The following is a 26,373-nucleotide window of genomic DNA, read 5'->3' as shown; positions in this document are numbered from 1 at the left end:
TCCACACTGCTTTCCAGAGCGGCTGCACCAATTTGCATTCCCACCAACAGTGCAAGAGGGTTCCCGTTTCTCCACATCCTCTCCAGCATCTATAGTCTCCTGATTTGTTCATTTTGGCCACTCTGACTGGCGTGAGGTGATATCTGAGTGTGGTTTTGATTTGTATTTCCCTGATAAGGAGCGACGCTGAACATCTTTTCATGTGCCTGTTGGCCATCTGGATGTCTTCTTTAGAGAAGTGTCTATTCATGTTTTCTGCCCATTTCTTCACTGGGTTATTTGTTTTTCAGGTGGGGAGTTTTGTGAGCTCTTTATAGATTTTGGATACTAGCCCTTTGTCTGATATGTCATTTAGCAAATATCTTTTCCCATTCCGTTGGTTGCCTTTTAGTTTTGTTGGTTGTTTCCTTTGCTGTGCAGAAGCTTTTTATCTTCATAAGGTCCCAGTAATTCACTTTTGCTCTTAATTCCCTTGCCTTTGGGGATGTGTCGAGTAAGAGATTGCTACGGCTGAGGTCAGAGAGGTCTTTTCCTGCTTTCTCCTCTAAGGTTTTGATGGTTTCCTGTCTCACATTCAGGTCCTTTATCCATTTTGAGTTTGTTTTTGTGAATGGTGTGAGAAAGTGGTCTAGTTTCAACCTTCTGCATGTTGCTGTCCAGTTCTCCCAGCACCATTTGTTAAAGACACTGTCTTTTTTCCATTGGATGTTCTTTCCTGCTTTGTCAAAGATGAGTTGGCCATACGTTTGTGGGTCTAGTTCTGGAGTTTCTATTCTATTCCATTGGTCTATGTGTCTGTTTTTGTGCCAATACCATGCTGTCTTGATGATGACAGCTTTGTAGTAGAGGCTAAAGTCTGGGATTGTGATGCCTCCTGCTTTGGTCTTCTTCTTCAAAATTCCTTTGGCTATTCGGGGCCTTTTGTGGTTCCATATGAATTTTAGGATTGCTTGTTCTAGTTTCGAGAAGAATGCTGGTGCAATTTTGATTGGGATTGCATTGAATGTGTAGATAGCTTTGGGTAGTATTGACATTTTGACAATATTTATTTTTCCAATCCATGAGCAGGGAATGTCTTTCCATTTCTTTAAATCTTCTTCAATTACCTTCATAAGCTTTCTATAGTTTTCAGCATACAGATCCTTTACATCTTTGGTTAGATTTATTCCTAGGTATTTTATGCTTCTTGGTGCAATTGTGAATGGGATCAGTTTCTTTATTTGTCTTTCTGTTGCTTCATTGTTAGTGTATAAGAATGCAACTGATTTCTGTACATTGATTTTGTATCCTGCAACTTTGCTGAATTCATGTATCAGTTCTAGCAGACTTTTGGTGGAGTCTATCGGATTTTCCATGTATAATATCATGTCATCTGCAAAAAGCAAAAGCTTGACTTCATCTTTGCCAATTTTGATGCCTTTGATTTCCTTTTGTTGTCTGATTGCTGATGCTAGAACTTCCAGCACTATGTTAAACAACAGCGGTGAGAGTGGGCATCCCTGTCGTGTTCCTGATCTCAGGGAAAAAGCTCTCAGTTTTTCCCCGTTGAGGATGATGTTAGCTGTGGGCTTTTCATAAATGGCTTTTATGATCTTTAAGTATGTTCCTTCTATCCCGACTTTCTCAAGGGTTTTTATTAAGAAAGGGTGCTGGATTTTGTCAAAGGCCTTTTCTGCATCGATTGACAGGATCATATGGTTCTTCTCTTTTTTTTTTTTGTTAATGTGATGTATCACGTTGATTGATTTGCGAATGTTGAACCAGCCCTGCATCCCAGGAATGAATCCCACTTGATCATGGTGAATAATTCTTTATATATGCCGTTGAATTCGATTTGCTAGTATCTTATTGAGAATTTTTGCATCCATATTCATCAGGGATATTGGCCTGTAGTTCTCTTTTTTTACTGGGTCTCTGTCTGGTTTAGGAATCAAAGTAATAGTGGCTTCATAGAATGAGTCTGGAAGTTTTCCTTCCCTTTCTATTTCTTGGAATAGCTTGAGAAGGATAGGTATTATCTCTGCTTTAAACGTCTGGTAGAACTCCCCTGGGAAGCCATCTGGTCCTGGACTCTTATTTGTTGGGAGATTTTTGATAACCGATTCAATTTCTTCGCTGGTTATGGGTCTGTTCAAGCTTTCTATTTCCTCCTGATTGAGTTTTGGAAGTGTGTGGGTGTTCAGGAATTTTTCCATTTCTTCCAGGTTGTCCAATTTGTTGGCATATCATTTTTCACAGTATTCCCTGATAATTGTTTGTATCTCTGAGGGATTGGTTGTAATAATTCCATTTTCATTCATGATTTTATCTATTTGGGTCATCTCCCTTTTCTTTTTGAGAAGCCTGGCTAGAGGTTTGTCAATTTTGTTTATTTTTTCAAAAAACCAACTCTTGGTTTCGTTGATCTGCTCTACAGTTTTTTTAGATTCTATATTGTTTATTTCTGCTCTGATCTTTATTATTTCTCTTCTTCTGCTGGGTTTAGGCTGCCTTTGCTGTTCTGCTTCTATTTCCTTTAGGTGTGCTGTTAGATTTTTTATTTGGGATTTTTCTTGTTTCTTGAGATAGGCCTGGATTGCAATGTATTTTCCTCTCAGGACTGCCTTCGCTGCATCCCAAAGCGTTTGGATTGTTGTATTTTCATTTTCGTTTGTTTCCATATATTTTTTAATTTCTTCTCTAATTGCCTGGTTGACCCACTCATTCTTTAGTAGGGTGTTTTTAACCTCCATGCTTTTGGAGGTTTTCCAGACTTTTTTCTGTGGTTGATTTCAAGCTTCATAGCATTGTGGTCTGAAAGTATGCATGGTATAATTTCAATTCTTGTAAACTTATGAAGGGCTGTTTTGTGGCCCAGTATATGATCTATCTTGGAGAATGTTCCATGTGCACTCGAGAAGAAAGTATATTCTGTTGCTTTGGGATGCAGAGTTCTAAATATATCTGTCAAGTCCATCTGATCCAATGTCTCATTCAGGGCCCTTGTTTCTTTATTGACCGTGTGTCTAGATGATCTATCCATTTCTGTAAGTGGGGTGTTAAAGTCCCCTGCAATTACCACATTCTTATCGATAAGGTTGCTTATGTTTGTGATTAATTGTTTTATATATTTGGGGGCTCTGGTATTCGGCGCATAGACATTTATAATTGTTAGCTCTTCCTGATGGATAGATCCTGTAACTATTATATAATGTCCTTCTTCATCTCTTGTTACAGCCTTTAATTTAAAGTCTAGTTTGTCTGATATAAGTATGGCTACTCCAGCTTTCTTTTGGCTTCCAGTCGCATGATAAATAGTTCTCCATCCCCTCACTCTCAATCTAAAGGTGTCCTCAGGTCTAAAATGAGTCTCTTGTAGACAGCAAATAGATGGGTCTTGTTTTTTTATCCATTCTGATACCCTATGTCTTTTGGTTGGCGCATTTAATCCATTTACATTCAGTGTTATTATAGAAAGATATGGGTTTAGAGTCATTGTGATGTCTGTATGTTTTATGCTTGTAGTGATGCCTCTGGTACTTTGTCTCACAGGGTCCCCCTTAGGATCTCTTGTAGGGCTGGTTTAGTGGTGACAAATTCCTTCAGTTTTTGTTTGTTTGGGAAGACCTTTATCTCTCCTTCTATTCTAAATGACAGACTTGCTGGATAAAGGATTCTCGGCTGCATATTTTTTCTGTCTAGCACCCTGAAAATCTCGTGCCAATTCTTTCTGGCCTGCCAAGTTTCAAAAGAGAGATCAGTCACGAGTCTTATAGGTCTCCCTTTATATGTGAGGGCATGTTTACCCCTTGCTGCTTTCAGAATTTTCTCTTTATCCTTGTATTTTGCCAGTTTCACTATGATATGTCGTGCAGAAGATCGATTCAAGTTACGTCTGAAGGGACTTCTCTGTGCCTCTTGGATTTCAATGCCTTTTTCCTTCCCCAGTTCAGGGAAGTTCTCAGCTATTATTTCTTCAAGTACCCCTTCACCACCTTTCCCTCTCTCTTCCTCCTCTGGGATACCAATTATGCGTATATTATTTCTTTTTAGTGTATCACTTAGTTCTCTAATTTTCCCCTCATACTCCTGGATTTTTTTCTCTCTCTTTTTCTCAGCTTCCTCTTTTTCCATAACTTTATCTTCTAGTTCACCTATTCTCTCTTCTGCCTCTTCAATCCGAGCCGTGGTGGTTTCCATTTTGTTTTGCATTTCATTTAAAGCGTTTTTCAGCTCCTCGTGACTGTTCCTTAGGCCCTTGATCTCTGTACCAAGAGATTCTCTGCTGTCCTCTATACTGTTTTCAAGACCAGCGATTAATTTTATGACTATCATTCTAAATTCACTTTCTGTTATATTATTTAAATCCTTTTTGATCAGCTCATTAGCTGTTGTTATTTCCTGGAGATTCTTCTGAGGGGAATTCTTCCGCTTGGTCATTTTGGATAGTCCCTGGCTTGGTGAGGACCTGCAGGGCACTTCCCCTGTGCTGTGGTGTATAACTGGAGTTGGTGGGCGGGGCCGCAGTCAGACCTGATGTCTGCCCCCAGCCCACCGCTGGGGCCACAGTCAGACTGGTGTGTGCCTTCTCTTCCCCTCTCCTAGGGGCGGGATTCACTGTGGGGTGGCGTGGCCCATCTGGGCTACTTGCACACTGCCAGGCTTGTGATGCTGGGGATCTGGCGTATTAGCTGGGGTGGGTAGGCAAGGTGCACGGAGGCAGGAGGGGCAGGCTTAGCTCGCTTCTCCTTAGGTGATCCACTTCAGGAGGGGCCCTGTGGCAGCGGGAGGGAGTCAGATCTGCTGCCGGAGGTTTGGCTCCGCAGAAGCACAGAGTTGGGTGTTTGTGCGGAGCGAGCAAGTTCCCTGGCAAGAACTGGTTCCCTTTGGGATTTTGGCTGGGGGATGGGCGGGGGAGATGGCGCTGGCGAGCGCCTTTGTTCCCCGCCAAACTGAGCTCTGTCATCCGGGGGCTCAGCAGCTCTCCCTCCCTTTTTCCTCCAGCCTTCCCGCTTTCCGAGCAGAGCTGCTAACTTATGTCCTCCCAGACGCTAAGTCGCGCTTGCTGTCAGAACACAGTCCGCCCGGCCCCTCCGCTTTTGCAAGCCAGACTCAGGGGCTCTGCTTGGCTGGCGAGCCGCCCCTCCGCCCCGTCTCCCTCCCGCCCTCCGTGGAGCGCGCACCGCCTCGCTGCCCTTCCTACCCTCTTCCGTGGGCCTCTCGTCTGCGCTTGGCTCTGGCGACTCCGTTCTGCTAATCCTCTGGCTTTTTTCTGGGTTATTCAGGCAGGTGTAGGTGGAATCTAAGTGATCAGCAGGACGCGCGGTGAGCCCAGCGTCCTCCTACGCCACCATCTTGACTAGTCTCCCAGGTATGTTCTTTCTATCCCGACTTTCTTGAGAGTTTTTATTAAGAAAGGATGCTGTAATTTGTCAAATGCTTTTTCTGCATCTGTTGACAGGATCATATGGTTCTTAGCCTTTCTTTAATTAATGTGATGTATCACATTGATTGCTTTGCAAATATTGAACCAGCCCTGCATCCCAGGAATGAATCCCACTTGATCATGGTGAATAATTGTTTTTATATGCTTTTGAATTCAATTTACTAGTATCTTGTTGAGAATTTTTGCATCCATATTCATCAGGGATATTGGCCTGTAGTTCTCCTTTTTTTGTGGGGTCTCTGGTTTGGGAATCAGTGTAATGCTGGCTTCATGGAATGCGTCCAGAACTTTTCCTTCCGTTTCTATTTTTGGAACAGCTTGAGAAGGATAGGTATTAAGTCTGATTTAAATGTCTGGTAGAATTCCACTGGGAAACCATCTGGCCCAGGACTCTTGTTTGTTGGGACATTTTTGATAACTGATTCAATTTCTTCACTAGTTATCAATCTGTTCAAATTTTCTGTTTCTTCCCGTTTGAGTTTTGGTAGTGTGTGGGTGTATAGGAATTTGTCCATTTCTTCCAGGTTGTCCAGTTTATTGGCATATAATTTTTCATAGTATTCTCTGATAATTGCTTGTATTTCTGAGGGATTGGTTGTGATAAATCAATTTTCTTTCGTGATTTTATCTATTTGGGTCCTCTCTCTTTTCTTTTTAAGAAGTCTGGCTAGGGGTTTATCAATTTTACTTATTTTTTCAAAAAATCAGCTCTTAGTTTCATTGATCTGTTCTACTGGTTTTTTTTTTTTGATCCTATATTTTTTATTTCTGCTCTGATCTTTATTATTTCTCTTTTTCTCCTGGCCTTGGGGTTTCTTTGTTGTTCTGCTTCTAGTTCCTTTAGGTTTGCTGTTAGATTTTGTATTTGGGATTTTTCTTGTTTCTTGATAGGCCTGGATTGCAATGTGTTTTCCCCTTAAGACAACCTTTAATGCATCCCAAATGGTTTTGACTGTCGTGTTTTCATTTTCATTTGTTTCCATATATTTTTAAATGTCTTCTTTAATTGCCTGTTTGACCCATTCATTCTTTGGTACGATGTTCTTTAACCTCCACGCATTTGGAGGTTTTCCAAACTTTTTCCTGTGGTTGATTTCAAGTTTCATAGCATTGTGATCTGATAATGTTCATGGTATGATCTAAATTCTTTTATATTTATTGATGGCTGTTTTGTGACCCAGTATATGATCTATCTTGGAGAACATTCCATGTGCACTCGAGAAGAATGTGTATTCTGCTGCTTTTGGATGAAAAGTTCTGAAAATATCTGTCAAGTTCATCTGGTCCAGTATATCATTCAGGGCCATTGTTTCTTTATTGATTTTCTGCCTATATGATCTGTCCATTGTTGTAAGTGGAATATTAAAGTCACCTGCAATGACCATATTCTTATAACAAAATTGCTTATGTTTGTGATTGTTTTATATATTTGGGAGCTCTCAAATTGGGCGCATAAACATTTATAATTGTTAGCTCTTCTTGATGGATAGACCCTGTAATTATGACATAATGCCCTTCTTCATTTCTTGTTACAGCCTTTAGTTTAAAATCTAGTTTGTCTGATACAAGTATGGCTACTCCAGTTTTCTTTTGACTTACAGTAGCATGATAGATGGTTCTCCATCCCCTCACTTTCAATCTGAAGGTGTCCTCAGGTCTAAAGTTAGACAGAAAATTGATGGGTCTTTTTTTTTTAAATCCATTCTGATACCCTATGTCTTTTGATTGGAGCATTTAGTCCATTTACATTCAGTGTTATTATTGCAAGATGTGGATTTAATGTTATTGTGTTATCTGTAGGTTTCATCTTTTTGGTGATGTCTCTGGTCCTTTGTAGTCTTTGCAACATTCCTCACAGAGTCCCCTTTAGGATCTCTTGCTTTTATAATTCTCTCTTTATCTTTGCATTTTGACAGTTTCACTATGATATGTTATGCAGATCAATTCCTGTTACATTTGAAGGGAGCTTTCTGTGCCTCCTGGATTTCAATATTTGTTTCTTTCCCCAGATTGGGGAAGTTCTCAGCTATGATTTGTTCAAATTGCTCCTATCTCTCTCCCTTCTTATTCTGAAATTCCTATGATATGGATATTATTACATTTCATTGAATCACTTAGTTCTCTAATTCTCCCCTTATGGTCCAGAATTTTTTTTTATCTCTCTTTTTCTCAGCTTCATCTTTTTCCATAATTGTATCCTCTATTTCACCTAATCTCCCCTCTGTCTCTTCAGTGTTCACTGTCAGCACCTCTAGTTTATTTTGCACCTCATTTACAGCATTTTTAAATTCATCATGACTATTTTTTAGTTCCTTGATCTCTGCAGCAATAGATTCTCTGCTGTCTTCTATGTTTTTTTTTCAATCCCAGTGATTAATCTTATGACTATTATTCTAAATTCTTGTTCAGTTATATTGTTTATATCTGTTGTGATCAAGTCTTTAGCTGTCATTTCTTCCTGGAATTTCTTTTGAGGAGAATCCTTCTGTTTCATCATTTTGGCTAGTTTTCTGTCCCTTATGTGTTTTAGAAACTTATATGTCCTGCACCTGCGAGCACTACTAGGAAGGTCCAGGACCTGGACCTTCAGGAGGTGTTTTTTGGAGTGTGTTATGTACTCTCTGTTGTTGTGACTCTAGTTTCTTTATCTCCCTCTTCGTAGTGATGTTTTGGACTCTGTACCAGGTGTGCTTTGATTTGTTCATTAAAGTAACCCTGGAAAAAAAATTTTAAAAAAAGGGGGTGGTGGTAGTGGTGGAACAGGCCTTATCCCATACAAAGAGAAAAATGACCGTGGACGGGAAAAAGAAAAAAAAAAGAAAATTGACCAGGCAGGAAACTATATGGCTTAATTCAGAGAGAGAGAGAGAGAGAGAGAGAAGAAAATAAAGAGGGAGATATAGAACAGGTATAAAGAAAATAGATTAAATATGTCTGCTTAAACAAACCAACAACCTGAATACCCAGACTAGGGAAGGGAAGAAATAAGGAGAAAAGGAAGAAAAAATATATAAACTAAGAATTGTCCAAGAATTAAATTTGGAAAGGGAAAACCTCTGGGTGCCTTGGAACCGGTGGCAGCGCTCATATGGAGGAGGGGGTGTCTGGTTGGTCAGTGTCAATCTCTGGTAGATATGTAGTCACCTGGTGTTGAAGGGTATGGTTTGGTGTAGGTGAGTCCTGCCTCCACTGTGGGCCTGTTGTCCCTTCTCTGAAGCCCCACCTTGTTGGTGATGGGGAGAAAAATGGTGACACCCCAGTCTCTCCTCCCCAGACCAGGTGTCCCAAACCACTCTGTTCAGGTAGTCCTCGCAGCACTGTGTGGGCATAAGCAGGCCTATTTTTTTTCTTTGCTCCACTGACTCGACTCCTATGCCTCCCTAGTGCTCAGCTGGGATTCAAACCCTGATGTCTTAAAGGGTCCCACTCTGTGCACCTCAGTTCTGGGAGAAGTGCCGCTCCACCCCACCGATAAATGGTTTCTGGCTGGTGGGCACAGGCAGGGTCCTTTTTCCTTTGAATGGCTGTATACATTCTTCCCACAGCACACGAGGGAGGGGATTGCTTTCTCCCACTGTGGACTGTGTCTCTGAACTAGTTACCGAGCCCTGGGTTGGCTCCCCTCCTTTCCATGTGCGAGAACAGGGCAGCTGACTCCAGTCCAGAGAAAGCCTCGAAGTTAGAAATTGGATATTTTTTTTTTTTTCTGATCTCAGGCCTGTGGTTTCTCTCTTGTCCAAATATAGTCTTACACTTCCACAGCCCTTCTCTCCCCTTTGTCTCTCCACAGAAGGGGATCCCTCCCCTTCATGCCTATGCCACCCATTTTATCTCTCCCAGTTCACAATCATACACCTATGGGCCAGGTTGTCCTTGTGGGCCCCTGGAGATGTCTCTGTCACTCTGTGGCCTGGACTCTTGGAATTCAAAGTCCTTTGGCCTCAACACTGCTGTGTTTGAGGGACTAGGAAGCTTTGGGTCCCCCTACCTCTCTGCCATGTTGTATTCCCTGGTTCTGGTCAGTTTCTTAGTGAAGGCTTGAGTCTCTGCAGGATAACTAAATCAACCTTCTGTTATCATGGCATCAGGCAAGACTGTTATCTACAGAGACATGGTGGCAGGCTGCATTCTGAGAACAAGCAGATTTGGGTAAAAAGTTGCAGTTGCACTTATTAGTCCTGTTAACTCTTTGGTTACTGGTTTCCATGCCCACTGTCTTTTGATTATTTCTCATTCTTGAGGGAACTGGGATGATGACTACTCTAGCTATTTCCTGCTGAAATAGTGTGTAGATCAGGGTTAGAGGAATGGAAACTTTTTGCACTTATTTGGAAATATCCTTTGTTCCATGTTGTAAGCTAACATTCTGCATTACCAAAATTTTTGTACTTTGGTTAATAGTTTTTGTACATTTTATACCACATTTTATGATTAAATAGCAAAGGAGAAGTAGGAATATGAATAATCCTAGGGAAATTGATCTAATTTCTTGGAGGATCCAAGAAAATAACCTGGAAAACGAGTCCAAATCTGAGTCTGGGACATTAGGGGAGACTTGTAACCAAGTAGCTTGTTGTCTTATTTTGTAAATACAAGCTTCAATTTCTGAGGAAGTGCTAATATATATGCTGCATGATGAATTAGCTTTTACACAAACACCTCCTTGCTCTGCTAAAATATAATCTAAATTATGTTATATAAAACTATTATATATTATATTATATAAATTATATATTTTATAAATTATATTATATTAAATTATATTATATAAAACTATTCCTGCCCAAGGCCTTTTGTTGGGCTGCTATGGCTTGGGAAGTTTTATTTTATTTAATAATTCCTAAAGTTACTGAACAATTTCTTATCATATGTTCATGTGATGTCATTCAACACTTTGGCAATAATGGTCTCCCAAACATGTACCAAATTCCATCTTCCTGACTTCTGGGAAAATAATCAGAATATTTTGTGATTTCTCTCTTTAACCTGTAGAACAGTTGAGAGGACTGGTCAAATGTCTGCCTTTATTAGAATTATATATGAAAAAAAGGGGTGACCAAATGTCCTAGGAGACAAGTACCTCCCATGTGCTAGCCACATAAACATTCATGTTGCCAAGGGAAGTGTTGATATCCACAAACAAAAATGTAACCTGGGGTTCACATAGCACTCCTCTTAGTTTATTGGGGTCAATACTTTCATTTTTCAAAATCATTGTATTATTTGAAACCAAGAAGAAGTATAGTTAAGTTTGGTGTAATTGGTAAGAGAGTAACACAGAAGGGTGTGGGGGTCTTATGTTGTCAAGTTCTTTTAGTTTTCAGTATTGTACAGAGAGGAGCAGGACAAGATGAGTAACTTTTTTTTCAATTTTTAAAAGTTTTTTTTTTTTAAGTACACATTTTATTTTATTATTGTTTTTTAAATAATTTATCGTCAAATTGGCTAACATACAGTGTGTACAGTGTGCTCTTGGTTTTGGGGGTAAATTCCAGTGGTTCATCATTTACACACAGCACTCAGTGCTCAAGATGAGTAACTTTTAAAACAGCATATTTCTCAAAAATATCTAAAAGGTGATGAAAGGAAAAAGGGTCAATTAATTTAAAAAGAGGTGAAATTATTAACTGTTATGATTATATTGTAAACAAAAGGAGAAATACAAGCTTCTAGGGTGTATTCCAATCATTGAATGTGAGAGGCCCATATTTTGGGATAGTTGGGAGAAAAATAAAGGATAAGAAAAATGAGGGAGGCCAAGTTGATTAACCTGATTCTGTAAGCTAATGGAGTGCATTGATTTAGATGTATTGAAAAATTAGGGATCAGAGAAAAGTTGGTTACAGGCATTACTATTGGGTCATTGTGGTTGTACACTGAGTGTGGTTTAGGGTGACATATCCAATAGGTATATGACATTTGAGAATTCCTAATCATGGAATTATCTTTCCAAACTTGAGAGATTGTAATAGGAAATTACTTAGGAAATGTAAATAGGAAATATAAATAGGAAATGTAATAGGAAAATGCAAATAGAAAATGGAATAACATTCACAGTGTATAAACTATTAATAGGTCATAAGTTATTTGTTACTTATCTATTGGTTTCTTTAGACCAGTTCTCCCAAGTAGCAGTTTCAGGCCCATCTCAGGCTTTCTGGTCCAAGCAGAGTTTTTCCCCATGTTCTTGTTGACAGGACATAGGGAACCAATGGATTCTTGTGGAACCAGTTTGAGTGTGGTAAATCTATGGCTTAATTCCCTTCAGTTTCACTGAAGAATGGTGGTCAACAGCACCTCATAAGGTCCTGTCAACTGAGGTTGGAGTTGATCCTCCAGGTGCTTCTTATTCAAGGTGTTTAATAACACCAAGTCTCCAAGATTCAAGCGGTGTAAGAATACATCTGTGAAATGCATCAACCTGATAGAAGCAAATGTATGTATAGCACTTAGAGTATTTCCCAAAGATTGAATGTACCCAATAGTATCCAAATCCCTAACATGAGCCCCACCTGGAACTCCTAAGTCATGAAAAGAATACAGAAAGTGTCTTTCATAAAACATTTCATATGGGATTAAACCAAGCCTACTTCTAGGAGCCACTCTTACTGAAGCAGGGCAACTGACAAGAACTTTTTTCCCAGTTAAGTTGGTTTCTTGGCAGATTTTTACCAAAGTTTTTAAGCATATGGTTCATTTTTTTTCCTGTTTTCCCAGAATATTGGTGTCTCTATGAAGTATGTAGTCTCCATCAAGTGTCCAAGGCATTAGATACTGCTTGTGTGACCTTAGCCACAAATGCTGCTTCATTATCTCTCTGAATTGTTAGTGGCAATCCAAACCTAGGATTGGTTTTAAAGTGTTTTGAAAACTTCTGAAAACTTCTCTGAATGGCATGAAAAAAACTCAACCCAACTTGTAGAGGTGTCTGTAAATTCTTTAAAAAAATTTTTTTAACGTTTATTTATTTTTGGGACAGAGAGAGACAGAGCATGAATGGGGGAGGGGCAGAGAGAGAGGGAGACACAGAATCGGAAACAGGCTCCAGGCTCCGAGCCATCAGCCCAGAGCCTGACGCGGGGCTCGAACTCACGGACTGCGAGATCGTGACCTGGCTGAAGTCGGACGCTTAACCGACTGCGCCACCCAGGCGCCCCGGTGTCTGTAAATTCTAGCAAATATTGAAAGTTACCTGTTGTTTTCGGCATCATGGTAAAATCTTCCTACCAATTTTCTCCAGGTTTGGTGTCTCTAAGTTCTATTATCTTTTAGGACTTGTGGGGGTTCGGTCCTAGGATTTTTTTTAGCACAAATGTCACATTTTTCAACTATTTTTGAACAGTTTTCTGAATATTGGGATCCATAATATATGATTGGATCCATTAAAGAGCAGCATTATGTCCATAACAGGTGCTTTGTGAATATCACTAATTATCTCTGCCAAAAGATATTCTAGGTTAAGGTTTATTCCTTATTTATTATATTTCCAGGCAGTTTCAATGCCAGAAATATGTCCAAATATCCATTTCTTAGCTCTTCTTAGGTCTTCAGAGGAAGGTTAGAGTTGATATTTAGTTAAGTCTATGTCTGGTACTAAAGCTGTTATAGAGGGTTTTGAAGTCTTTGTATGATCATGCCTGATTGTTACCTTTGGCAAGAAAACAGTCCAATTTCTGGTGTCCTCAGCAGGGGACAATAGCTACCTCCTTGAGTTCCAAAACAGCTTCTAGTACTTCTAAAGTCTCTTTGTCATGTTCAATTTCCCTATTTCCTGAATTTAACAAACCTCTTTCCTTCCAAATGGCTCTGCATATGCATGGACTGGTAAAAAGGTGTATTTAGAATAAGTAAAAATAGTCACTGTCTTGTCATACCTAAATGGAGGGCTCTTATGAGAGCTATGGCTTCAGCTTTCTGAGTGAAGGTACCTGGTGAGAGAGCTTCTACTGATGGGTCATCACTGCATATCCAGCTCTTTATTGTCCGTGATCCATAATATACTGCTCCAGTCCACAAACATCTCAAAGTCTGGATTTTCCAGTGTCAGATTCATAAAATCAGGATGGCTGGAATAAACTTGTTAATTATCTGTATACAGTCATGTATGGGTCCCTCAGTGTTGTTGGAGAGCAATGTGGCTGGATTCAAGGTGGAGACCGCTTTCTAAGTAACATTGGGGTTGTACAATAGGACAACCTGATATTTGCCTAATCTTCTAGAGGTGAGCCAGTAGCCACCCTTTTGTTCCAGTAGTAAGAGTACATAAATGTAGAGTATGCAGTGTGGTAGGATATCCCAAAGCAAATTTTTCTACTTGTAATAGATTACAAGTGGCTGTTATTGCACTCACACACATTGGCCATCCCTTAGTTGTTAGATCTAATTATTTAGAAAAAATAGCAACAGATCTTTTTATGTTGCCCAAATTCTGAGTTAGCACTCCCAAGACTGATCCCCTGACTCTCATGGACAGACAAATCAAAAGTCTTCCTGATATATGGAAGGCTCAAAGCAGGAGCTGTGAGTAGCTTTTCTTTAACAACTTGGAATGCCTAATGACATTCTCCAGTCCAATAAAGAAGTTCATTATTTCTTCCTTTAAGAATTTCATAGAGAGGTTTAGTGATGAATCTTAAGGACTGAGAAAAAACTAAGGGTAGATGGTGGTGGGAGAAAGGGGAAAGTGGGTGATGGGCATGGAGGGGAGCACTTGTTGGGATGAGCACTGGGTGTTGTATGGAAACCAATTTGACAATAAATTATATTAAAAAAATCAGGAATCCAAATGTGGAAAAATCCAGTGATGCCTAGGAGTCCATGCAACTGTGTGGTTAATGGCTCTTAAATTTGTACAGGCAAAATAGGTGTATTGTAGGGGTGCCTGGGTGGCTCAGTTGGTTGAGCATCCAACTCTTGATTTCATCTGAGGTCATGATCTTATGATTGTGGGATAGAGCCCTGTGTTGAGCTCTGCACTGAGTGTGGAGCCTGCTTGGGATTTTCTCTCTTCCTCTCTCTATGCCACTCCTCCACACTCACATGTGCTTGCATGCTCTCTCTCTCTCAAAATGAATAAATAAACATAAAAAAATAGGTGCATTGTATGTGGACTGGCAAAAGTGGAGAAGGCCAAATTCTAAGAAGGCAGAGAGAACAGGCTGAATTCCCCTTTTAGTTTGTTTCTTTAATGGATACTATCTGAAGTTTGGAATTCCCATCACAAAACTTAATATGTACAAGTGTCCCTGCTTTTGCTTGTCCTGGCTTCCTATCCATCCAAACATCTGATCTTACTTTTCAGATGACTTCTTCAGGCAGCTCTAGTAGAACTTCTCTATCTTGATGAAGCTTGTTCTGGTGGTACCTTTATATCTATGGATCCAATAGCAAAATTAACTTTAGCATTCAGTTTAGTTAATAGATCAAAGCCCAGTAAAAGGATGGGACATTCGGGCATATTCAGAAACCTGTGTTTAAGGTGAATTTGTCCCATTTGGCAGTTTAGTGGTTGTGGGAAGGTTTTAGTCAATACTTCTCCCAAAACTCTTGGTACAGCTATAGCAGAGAGAACCCAGAGTACTGAATATGTGGCCCTCACATCAGTAAAAAGTCCATGAGTCTATTTCCCATTGCCATTGTTATTTGGGGTTCCTTGTGGTATATGATGATAGGCTTTACAAGATTTAAAGGAACCCCTGGTCCCCTTCATTCTTAGTCACTATCAACCAGTTAAGGTATCTGGTGGGCATTTTGGGACTCTGTCTCCTTAAGATAACTCATGAGCCTAAGATATTCTCTTTTCCAATGGCCCTCTTGTTTACAATAGGCATATTGACAAGACCCAAATTGGGGCACCTGAATTTCTTATCTGTTGTCGATCTCACCCTCTAGGGGTCCCTGGCCTGGTCTTGGATTTTCTTGAGTTAAGGAGCAGTTAACAAGGCAACATGCTGTTTCATTTTCTGGTGCTCTTTTATTTCTTGTGCTTGGTCTCTGTTGATACTGTTAAAAACTTCAAAGACAGTTTCAAACAATTGTGAAAGGCATTACCAATGCAGCTTTTGGAGTTTTTTTTTGAATTTCCAGATATGTTTTGTTTGATAAACATCATATTGATCATCTTAAAAATTTCTGGTGCCTCAGGATCAATATCAGTTTATTTCTGATGTGTCTCAAAAATTCTTTCAGGAAATTCTGAAGGGTTCTCATTCAATTTTAACTTCTTGACTCTTATTTACACTCCTTTGCTTAGGGACTCCTTTTCTTAATCCAGCTAAAATGCAATCCTGATAGTGTTCAAGCTAACTGTAGTCTCCAACGTTGACACTCCAGTTGGGATCCACAGTAGCAATGGCCATCATGGAATCAACTCTTAAGGGGTTAGTGGGGTTTCAGCATGTAGCTGATTAGCTTCTTCTCTAGCCTTTTCCTGGCCACATGCAGCATTCCTTAGAAGTGAGGAAAGTATTTAACAGATTTTGTACCTCTACCTAAGTGGGTTGTGAGTGGCAAAAATAGATGAAAACAAATTTTCCATCCCCTTGGGGTCATCTCTATAAGTAAGCATACTGTTTTTTCAATTAAACAAATCTGAGGTAGAGAATGGAGGGTGGACCCAAATCATTCTTCCAGCGTCTGAACATCCAATTGGGATCTGTGTTAGCAGATATTGCCATCCTCAGGAATCAGTGATTCCCTGGATGAATTAAACACCCTGCTGGGTATGAGAAGGGGAAATCTTTCCAAACTCTGGCCCTCCCCCCTCCCAAGGTAAGGGGACCTGGTTCAGGGTCCCTTTGGTGCTCAAGTTGTTGGAATGGAGCTGCTGTGGAGGGGCAGCTGCTGTGGTACCCCCTTTGGGGGTTTAATTCAATAATCAATAAATTATCCTCTTTTCTCCAGTTGGATTCAGGCAACACAGATTTTTTAGTGTCACTGTGCTGTTGGAGTAAAATTTTACATCTTTTCTGAGCCAGCTTATTCTGATACAAAATCATAAAAGACTGAACAGAAGGTATTTCATCCCATTTACCTTCCCTTTTACAAATATCTAACTGTAAAATGTAAAATAATTTATGAATCCATTAATTAATGGTCATTTTTCTTCAGAATGTAACATATTTTGGCCAAGCAGTGTTGCAAAAAAAGATAATTTTTTCATAGTTTCATAACTAAACACTGCCCAATTTTGGAGAGTATAGCCCAAAGGGCTACATGCAGAAATCAAATAGTCATTTCTCATTTTCTAATTAGAACATGGCTGGTATTATGCAAAGATACCAAAAGCTGCAGCAACAAACATACCAGATGAAGCTCAGAGAGTACTACTGTAAGCATTTAGTTCCTCACTAAAAGTTAGGGCTTCACCTACTGAACCAAATGGCTTCCTAGTCTCTAGTTCCTCTTTGAAAGTTGGGTCTTCACTGACTGAACCAAAAAGTTTTCTAGTCAACTTTTTCTTTTTATGTTTATTTTATTTTATTTTATTTTATTTTATTTTATTTTTTTCTTCCAAGATTTTATTTAAATTCAAGTTACTTAATATAGAGCATATAGCGTAATATTGGTTTCAAGAGTAGAATTTAGTGATTCATCACTTACATATAACACCCTGTGCTCATTCCAACAAGTGCCCTCCTTAATGCCCATTACCCATTTATCCCATCCCCCCATCTACTTCCCCTCCAGCAACCCTCAGTTTGTTCTCTATTACTTAAGAGTCTCTTATGGTTTGCCTCCCCCTCTGTCTTTATCTTATTTTATTTTTCCTTCCCTTCCCCTGTGTTCATCTGTTTTGTTCCTTAAGTACCACATATGAGTTAAATCATATGGTATTGTCTTTCTCTGACTGACTTATTTCACTTAGCACCCTAGGAAACTTTTCTTAGTTAAGCAAGAAAAGGAGGCTAAGAGAACCAAACCAAATGCCCCTACTTATTTTGAGGCAACTGAATGAGAATAAGAAATAAGCTCACATGCTATGATACCAAAATACTCTTGAAGAGATGTCTGTCCAAACCAAAAGATGTTTCCTTGCCACAGAGTTAAATTAAACATAGAAAGCCAGTGGTGCCAAGTTGGGGTGGTGCCCCTGGGATGGTCTCTGGAACAAAAGAGCCTAGGACACTGCTTGGACTTATCACCAACCTCCTGTTACTTTTACTGGCTGGAGAGTAGACAAATCATAGGCAGAGTTCCTGGCTGGTTTGCCAAATTTGTAATCAAATCCAAGTCCATACCCTCAATGTGCAGTAAAGCCAATCATTGAGACATTGCATAAGGAAAGGGAGAGTCAGGGATATTTAAAGGCAAATAAAACAAGGTCTGGTTATAGGGGAGAAGAGTGATATGACTTTAGAATCAGATAAAGGAAGTTAATAAGTAGGGGAGGATTGCGGTCATTTTGTTATCTGCACCGTGAGAAGCTTTTGCAAAGCTGTCATGCATGTTACGTATTACCAGAAGATGGTTTTCTTAGCATGATTCAAGAGTGGAGTTTTAGGCCCTTCTATGTCAAAAGTTCACCCCTTGTGCATTTGTGCATGGTCAAAGAGGCAGTCAGTGGTCCTGATCAATTCTGGCCAGTTTCTTGATGAGGCCTGAGTCTCTGCAAAACACCTAAATCAAGTGTTTTGTTATCATGGTTTTAGGCAAGACTGTTTCTACAGAAATGTGGTGGTAGGCCACATTCTGAGAACAAGCAAGTTTGGGTAAAAAGTTGTAGTTGCACATATTAGTCTTGTTAACCATTTGGTTACTGATTTCACTTTTTCTATGAAGGACTAGATGATAAATATTTCAGCTTTGTGGGTCACACAGTGTCTGTCACATCTATTCACCTCTGCTGTTGTAGAATGAAAGTAGCCATTGACAATGAAAGTATGTATATGAATGAGCATAGCTGTTTTCCAATAAAAATTTATTTATAAAAATTGATGGTGAGCTGTCATTTGGCAATTTCTATTCTAGAAGATAGAACTAGGACAACAGGGAGTCAAAGAGAAACAGGTTGTTTAATGAAAATTTTATTATGAAATGTTAAACATTTACAAAAATAAGAGGTAGTTCAACAAACCTCCCCACAATTTATCATCCAAATTCAACAATTATTAACATTTGACCACATTTATTTCATCTGGGTTTTTTCCCTTTGCTGATGTATTTTAAAACAAGTCCCAGACAACATGTCATTGCATTCCTCCCACACATCTTACCTGACCCCAATATCATGATCACATCCAACAAAATGAATGATTCCTTTGTATTTAGACCATAGTCTAATTTCCTTAATTGTCTCAAAAATATCTTTTTTACAGCTGGTTTATTTGAACAAACATCTAAACTAGGTCTATACCTTCCATTTGGTTGGTTGGTCTCCTATGTCTCTCTTAGGCTAGTAATATTCCTAATGGGAGCATATTTTGATTTATGTATGAAGGAATGCACTAGGAATGGCAAATTCTGGCTGTGTGAGGGTTGAGCACCCTATCATTGAATGTATTACTACTAGATGTGTCAACCAAATGCAATATGTGAACCTTCGTTGGATATTGATTTTAAAAATAGCTGTAAAAAATAAATAAAAATGAGCTGCAAAATAACATTATTGGAGACAATGTGAAGACTGAACATGACCTGGATATTAGCTAGTATTAAGGAGTTATTTTATTGAGTGTGATTTCTTAAGTCTTGTGGTTATGTTAAAAAATACCCTTATCTGTTAGTGGCATACACTGAAGTGTTTCTGGATACAATGATGTGATATTCAGAATGTGCTTTAAATTATTCAGAAGAAATTGTCAAGCAGCTGAATAAAACAAGAGTAGAAATTTAAATTGAGTGATGGAAACAAAGAGGGTCGACTTATCTAGTCTGTCTTTCTACTTTTGAGTATGTTTGAAAATTTCCATAATAAAAAGCTCTTTTAAAAGAATAAAAAATAAAAAGAGGGTAAACTCTAATAAATCTGGCATTTCTACATTAGGAAGAAATTTGACCAGATAGTGTCTGAAGATATTTTAAAAAACATAACCTTAAGATACATACCAGGAAACTCACTACTTCATGGAGTCTCTAGAATATTAAAAAATGCTTGCCTGCCTTTTCTTTACTTGCCCTTGCCTAGAACCAGCTGCAGGCACACTCCCCAAGCCTGACCTGTGATGGCACCCCAGCCCAGGGCCAGAGTACTCAGAGCACCCGTTGCAGCATCAACCACCTCATCTTCCATGAGGGTGCTAAGGTCAGCCTTGCTTCTGCCCACCCACTGCTTACCTGCCCCTACCCTGTCTCATTTCTTGGTGACTCCCTCATTCTTGCCTCTTCCTCAGATGACCTTCGTGGTCACCTTTGACGTCTCCCCCAAGGCCATACTGGGTGATAGGTTGCTTCTGACAGCTAACGTGAGCAGGTGAGCTGGGCCAGGCCTGGGGCAGTGCCTCCTTGCCCCTAGCCTCCTCCTCTGGGGTCCTTGCCAATTAGGCTCCTCCTCTTTCTCCAGTGAAAATACTACTCCCAGGACCAGCAAGACCACCTTTCAGATGGAGCTCATGGTGAAGTATGCCATCTACACTGTGATCAGCAGGTACCATACCACCAGCTCAAAAGCGTTCTTCTCTATCACTCTGATGGGGCTAGGAAAGGATTTTACCCCCTGCAGAAGTTCAACATCTGGAACATTCAGGTTTTATCACCACCTTTTCAATTGGTAGATGATACTGCTAGCACTTACTAATTAAGCACCGAGTGTTTATTGAGGGATAGCTATGATAATAATAATTGTAGTATTACTATTGTTATACATTTAATAGAGGTTACAGTTCTCAGAAGGCTTTTTTAGAAACACCAAGATTTTCCTGGGTTTCCTGAGAAATATGAGACATTTCCATGTCTCAAGATTCCTACAGCTTTATTTGGAAGTGAGGTTACTCTGATCCAAGGCAGAATCTCATCAAGGACCTCTCCATGGTTCTGTACTCTGAGGCTGTATGAGTTCCCAAGAGCAGCTAGAGCCTTCTGTCAAGGGAGGCCTCTGCTAAATGTTAGAGTCCATGGCATTGGGATTAGCCAGCAGTGGTTCTCAAAGGAGTCATTGACATTTGGGTGAGACAATTCTTCATTGAAAGGAACAGATTTACACCTGCAGGGCATTAGACCTGCTACTCCTCCTCTTCCCAGTCCATTTTGGGAGGTACAGAGACAAATGACCTGCTTGCTGTAGAGGTCAAATTTCAGGGAGAAGTTAGATAAAAGAAAAAGAGCTTAAAATGCTGCTCCAGGAAGGGTAATAGATGAGGTGTTTAAGACTCAGGAGTCAAGTCATGTGTTGGAGCAGATACCTTCTTTCAGTAAATAGCTTCCTAGCATTTTCTGTGTTCTAAGCACAGTGCTCTGGCTGCTTTCCATAAATTCATTTGAAATTCAACAAAAAATTTATTGAGTCTGTATTGTATAATCAAAACCAGACACAATCTCCTGCCCTTGTGGGATGTATACATCCATGATATGCAACAAGTCTGTGTGGCTTAGCCTGGGTACCTTTCTCTGTGCTAGTTCTGCCCTGTGCCTCATTGGACACCCTCCTCCTGCCCAGTGTCATGTTCTAATTCACATCTCCACATTGGGAGGTCTCAGCAGCCCAGCCAGGTGCATGCTCTGAGCTTGTTTGCTGGAGTGTGTACTGGAAACACATGGGCAGGGCATATCTTAGGCATATTTGGCCCTACAGTTCAGGTGTACTCAGCTGATTTGACTCTGTGGGTGGGAGCATTCAGAGAGGCCCACAGGATGAGGCTGGGGCATTTTGGGGAAGCTCCTCACAGAGGAGGGATGAGAGTTTAGAGTGGAAGTGGTCTAGAATTAGGACTGTGTGGGCAAAGGACAGGTACCCAAGAAGTGGAGCAAGAAGGGCCAGAGGTGAGCCCACCCACCTGTGTGAGGAGCCAGGATGGCCACTGGGTCTCCACACATGGGCTTGGGTAGGGCTCAGCAGGAATTGTTACGCTGAGATCCAGTAAAGAGTACTGTTAGGCCTTCCCTCACCTCTAAGTCCCAGGACCAGAAAAGCCAAGGAAACAGGAGAGGAAGGAAGGTCTGTGGGAGGCCAGACAGTGGTAGTGTCCAGTAAACATTTATCAATAGTATAAGTCCAAGTCTCCCCAAAACTTTGTTGGGTCTCACATGCATATCCTGTATCCTCTGTGCCCATGAGGGCCTGAAAGGAAAACGGAGACACAAAGAGGGATGGTTTGGCCCCTGCTCCCTAGTGAGTCAATGGCATAGTTCTGGGTCCCTTTCACGGTGCTCTCTGCCAGCCTCCTTGGCAGTTTACTCCATTGACAGCTTCTGCAAGAAGCTTGCACCCAGCTTGAAACCCAGCCCTGCTCCCTAAATCCTCCCATTACCTCAGATCAGTCACAGAATTCATTGAAGGCCACCCCAAGGCCCCACTGGCTACCTATCCTGTCATGATGCTAACGTGAGCCTCTTTAGGAGTCCCTCAAGGAACTTCAAATCCATCTGTGCCTCTTTTCTCCCCAGCCATGAAGAGTCCACCAAGTACCTCAACTTCTCAGCCTTGGACTGGGAGGAAAGCAGCCAGGCTCAGCATAGATACCAGGCAAGTGATGCTGACTCAAGAGCATGGGCTGTGGCAGGGGGCTAGGAGCCAGCAATTAGGGAGGGATATGGCATTTGGCATGTTCTTTGCTCTCACTGCCCTCTGTGCAGGTGAACAATCTGGGACAGAGGGACCTGCCTGTCAGCATCAACTTCTCTGTGCCTGTGGAGCTGAATGGGGTGCCTGTGTGGACAGAGTTAGGGGTTTTCCACCCCCAGGTACTCAAGGGCTGTGTACAGCTCCCCAGCTAATGCCCTTTACTTGGATCTCTCTGTCCCTCATGAATTCCTGATGCCCAACCCCCTTAGATGCTTGTTCTCTGTGTTTTTTCCTAGAACCCCTCCATTCAGTGTTCTTCAGAGAGAATGGTGCCCATAGAGTCTGACTTCCTGACCCACATTCAGAAGAATCCTGTGCTGGTAAAAGGAGGGCTCTGGGCCATTTCCACTTCAAAGCACACACCAGAAGAGTTTAACTCAAGAACCTGTATTACATTCAGATGGCTGTCTGCTGAACAGCCCTCTTGAATTCAATTGTGACTGCTCCTCTCACATCAATCAGTTTTATGCTGTCATCTGCCTTCAAAACCACCTTTCTCTGGCCTAATGCTACTTCTCTGTCCCTAGAACTGCTCAATTGCTGACTGCCTGAGGTTCCATTGTGACCTGCCTTCCTTTGGCGTCCAGGAGGAACTTGACTTCATCGTAAAGGGCAACCTCAGCTTTGGCTGGGTCAGCCAGGTGTGTAGGCCCAACAGCAGAGTCCACCCACCCCCCACTGCCCCACCACAGGATTCAGGTGCCACCAGATGATGTCTGTGTCCATCCTCCAGCCAGGACATTTCTTGAACTCTGTGCCTTTCCCAGTGCTAGTTCCTCATCTGTGCCCCCTCTGTTTTGTAGACATTGCAGAAGAAGGTATTGATTGTGAGTGTGGCTGAAATCATGTTCAACACATCTGTGTATGCCCAGCTTCCAGGACAGGAGGCATTCTTGAGAGCTCAGGTAGTGACTGGGTGGTAGGCAGTGGCCAGGCTGGTAAGAGGGCTCCTAATGCAAAATCTGTGGTGCTGTGAGGCTCACAAGCCTGGAGGGAGGAAGGATGAAGGTCCCTCAGCAGGAGAGGTGTCCCCAAGCCTATGAATTTTCCTGTCACCCCTTGGAGTAAAGGAAGGAGGGGAGAGAGTTAAAGGTTGGGGAACCTGGGAAGAGTCTGGGACAGCAAGAGTTCTGATACTTTCTGATGAGATCACCTCCACTCCAGATGGAGATGGTACTGGAGAAGTATGAGGTCTACAACCCTGTCCCCATTATTGTGGGCAGCTCTTTGGGAGGACTGCTGCTGCTGGCTCTCATCACAGTCATTCTGTATAAGGTGAGTATTTTCATCCTGCTCTTGACACTACCAGGTTTTTTTTTTTTAATTTCAACATTTTTATTTATTTTTGAGAGACAGAGACAGGGGAGGGGCAGAGAGACAGGGAGACACAGAATCCGAAGTAGGCTCCAGGCTCTGAGCTGTTAGTACAGAGCCCTGCACGGGCTATAACCCATGAACTGTGGGATCATGACTTAAGCCGAAGTCAGACGCTTAACTGACTGAGCCATCAGTTTTCGATCCCATTCTTTCTGCAGTGTAGGGAAGAACTCACCTTGGATATAGATACACATTCTTGCTAACGCACTGCATATGAGAGATCCCCTCCCACATATGACATCACCAGTCCCCAACACTCCCTCATGCCTTCCTGTCTGATTCTCAGGCCTCCTTATGTGTTTTTCTTCCAAATTTTTATTTAAATTCAGGTTAGTTGATGTATGGTGTAGTATTGGTTTCAGGAGTAGAATTTAGTAATTCACCACTTTCATATAATACCCAGTGCTCATCATAATTCCTCCCTTTAATGCCCATCACCATTTATCCCACCTCCCACTCACCTACCCTTCAACAACCTTCAGTTTGTTCTCTATTGTTGAGTCTCTTATAGTTTTCTTCCCTCTCCTTTTTTTTCCTTTCTCGTATGTTTATCTGTTTTGTTTCCTAAATCCACATATAAGTGAAATCATGATATTTGTCTTTCTCTGACTGACTTATTTCTCTCAGATTAATATACTCTAGCTCCACCTTGTCATTGCAAATGGCAAGATTTCATTTCTTTTGATATCTACAATCTTCTTTATCCATTCATCAGCCTATGGACAGTTGGGCTCTTTCCATAGTTGACTATTAGTGATAATGCTGCTGTAAACATTGGGGTGCATGTATCCCTTTGCATTTGTCTTTTTGTTTTTTCTTTCAATTTTAATTTGTTAAAGTTTTTTATTTATTTTGAGAGAGAGAGAGAGAGAGAGAGCAGAAAGAGGCAGAGAGAGAGAGAGAGAGAGAAGGAAAGACAGACTCCCAAGCAGGCTCCACGCTGTCATCATGGAGCCTGATGTGGGGCTCAAATTCATGAACCATGAGATCATGACCTGAGCCAAAGTCAAGAGTCAGATGCTTCACTGACTGAGCCACCCAGGTGCCCCTTGAATCTGTATTTTGTATCCTTGAGTACCTAGTAGCACAATTGCTGGATTAGAGCGTGGTTGTGTTTTTTTTTTTTTTTAATTTTGGGTAACCTCCATACTATTTTCCAGAGTGGCTGAACCAGTTTGCACTCCCACCAACAGTTTAGGATGGCTCCCCTTTCTCTGCATTGTTGCTAACATCTGTTGTTTCTTGTGTTGTTAATTTTAGTCAGACTGCCTTTAATTGCTCTCCTTGTCTTTTCCTCTCTCGTCTTTATCACTACATGTTTCTCTTCACAGCAAATTATAAAATAAAGCACAGCACTGGATTGGGTGCTGACACTACCACTGATTCTTCCTGTGTCTGTAGGCAGTGACTGGTCCATGCTGGGTCTTGACTTCTCATTCTGAAGGTGATTTCATCCAACTCACAGAATTTTGGTAAAGGCTAAATGACACAGTGTGTCTAATGTTTCTAGTGTAGTGCTGGAACATAGTAGGGGCTCCAGCAATGGTGATCCCTCTCCCTCCTCAATCATCTTTTTTCCTCTCTTCCACTGGATTTCCTAATTCTCTTTTCCTTCCTCTCCACAGGTTGGCTTCTTCAAACGTCAGTATAAGGAAATGATGGAGGAAGCAAATGGACAGACTATCCCAGAAAATGGGACATCAGACCCTCAAGCTTCCCAATAAGAAATTACCTCCTATTCTCCCTTGAACCTGTTCTCTTCTGAGAGGTTTCCTGGCCCTCTTACTCTCAGCTAAGTTAGGCCAGCAGGGAGAGAAATGCTCCATGTGAGGGAGGCCAGCTTTCTCCCTTTGGGAGGATGCATTGTGTTCACTGAAAGTTCTTGCCAGGGAAGGGCTATTTGTTTTGTCAAGGCTGCAACTGGAAACCCCAGAACAGGATTTTCACCATGCCCTTGGGTGGACTTGACTTTGATTTTTACCTAGAAGTACATGAACAATAGCCTCAGGCTCCAGTCTCTCTTCACTAGCTACCAATGATCTTTCTAAAATACAATACTAAACAAGCCACAATCCTCATCTATCTTTGGTGGCTCCCTATTAACATAGGATAACTCCTGAACTCTCCAACTTGATGTTAGGAATCCAGTTGAATTTCCAGAAGGTGGGCTTTGATGTACACACCATGAGTTGCTTTGTGCTTTCCTATCATCCTCATTCCTAGTAAATACTGTCAGTATCAGCTTTTTGTCTCAGAAATTTCAGCCCGCATTTTGAAACTGAACTGGGAATAAAATGTCTACACATTGGAATTTGTAAACATGGCTTCCAGGCTTTGTCAGCATTGCTGGCTTGGAAGGAGAAGTAGAACCCCAGCAGGGATATTGCCCCAATGTCACTCTGGCTCAACTAGCTCCAGCATCTCTCAAGAGACCAAGATGCCCAGGATACTTCCATTTTTTTGAGGTTCCAAATATAGCGAATGAAGAAACGCTAAAGCATTATTCTAAAAATTGTGTATTTTAAAGTTTGCATTAACAATTTAACACATTGCACAAAAACAATGCATGCACCTTTATTGGAAAATATGTCAAAGGTATAAAATTAAGGCCTTTTAGGGATGTGAGTCATGTATAGTGGTCAACCTATGGTGTCCCCTAACCATGGTGGACACCTGCCAGCCCTGAAGCCTGAGGCCAGGACAAGTAAGTTAAATAGAGTGAGGATTATTAATGTTCTTATGTTGGGTAACCTGACTTCTTAATCTACTCACTCGATTCTCAAAACTGTCACTGATGGGAGGCTGATGGGGCTGTGACAGGGGCATGAAGAAGGGGCTTACCTGGAAAGGTCAT

At 41.1% G+C, this 26,373-nt stretch overlaps 1 protein-coding gene across 2 annotated transcripts in view; it reads left to right on the top strand.

Moving 5' to 3' along the window:
• LOC122471410 (integrin alpha-X-like) overlaps positions 1-25,838 on the top strand; it is a 50,348-nt gene extending 24,510 nt beyond the window's left edge. Inside the window, exons 21-30 of one of the 2 annotated variants that reach the window (XM_043559957.1) lie at positions 19,551-19,667; positions 19,756-19,835; positions 19,926-20,009; positions 21,965-22,043; positions 22,154-22,261; positions 22,379-22,462; positions 22,670-22,783; positions 22,946-23,047; positions 23,307-23,417; positions 25,145-25,838. In XM_043559957.1, the coding sequence (XP_043415892.1) occupies positions 19,551-19,667; positions 19,756-19,835; positions 19,926-20,009; positions 21,965-22,043; positions 22,154-22,261; positions 22,379-22,462; positions 22,670-22,783; positions 22,946-23,047; positions 23,307-23,417; positions 25,145-25,243 (978 nt within the window). In that variant the 3' untranslated portion in view covers positions 25,244-25,838. The remainder of the gene's footprint in view (positions 1-19,550; positions 19,668-19,755; positions 19,836-19,925; positions 20,010-21,964; positions 22,044-22,153; positions 22,262-22,378; positions 22,463-22,669; positions 22,784-22,945; positions 23,048-23,306; positions 23,418-25,144) is intronic. The other variant, XM_043559958.1, reaches the window with a different exon arrangement.
• Positions 25,839-26,373: the final 535 nt, after the last annotated feature.

Source organism: Prionailurus bengalensis, chromosome E3 (genome assembly GCF_016509475.1).
Source record: "Prionailurus bengalensis isolate Pbe53 chromosome E3, Fcat_Pben_1.1_paternal_pri, whole genome shotgun sequence".
NCBI classification, from domain to species: Eukaryota; Metazoa; Chordata; class Mammalia; order Carnivora; family Felidae; genus Prionailurus; species Prionailurus bengalensis.
This window is presented reverse-complemented; position numbering and strand designations above follow the sequence as displayed.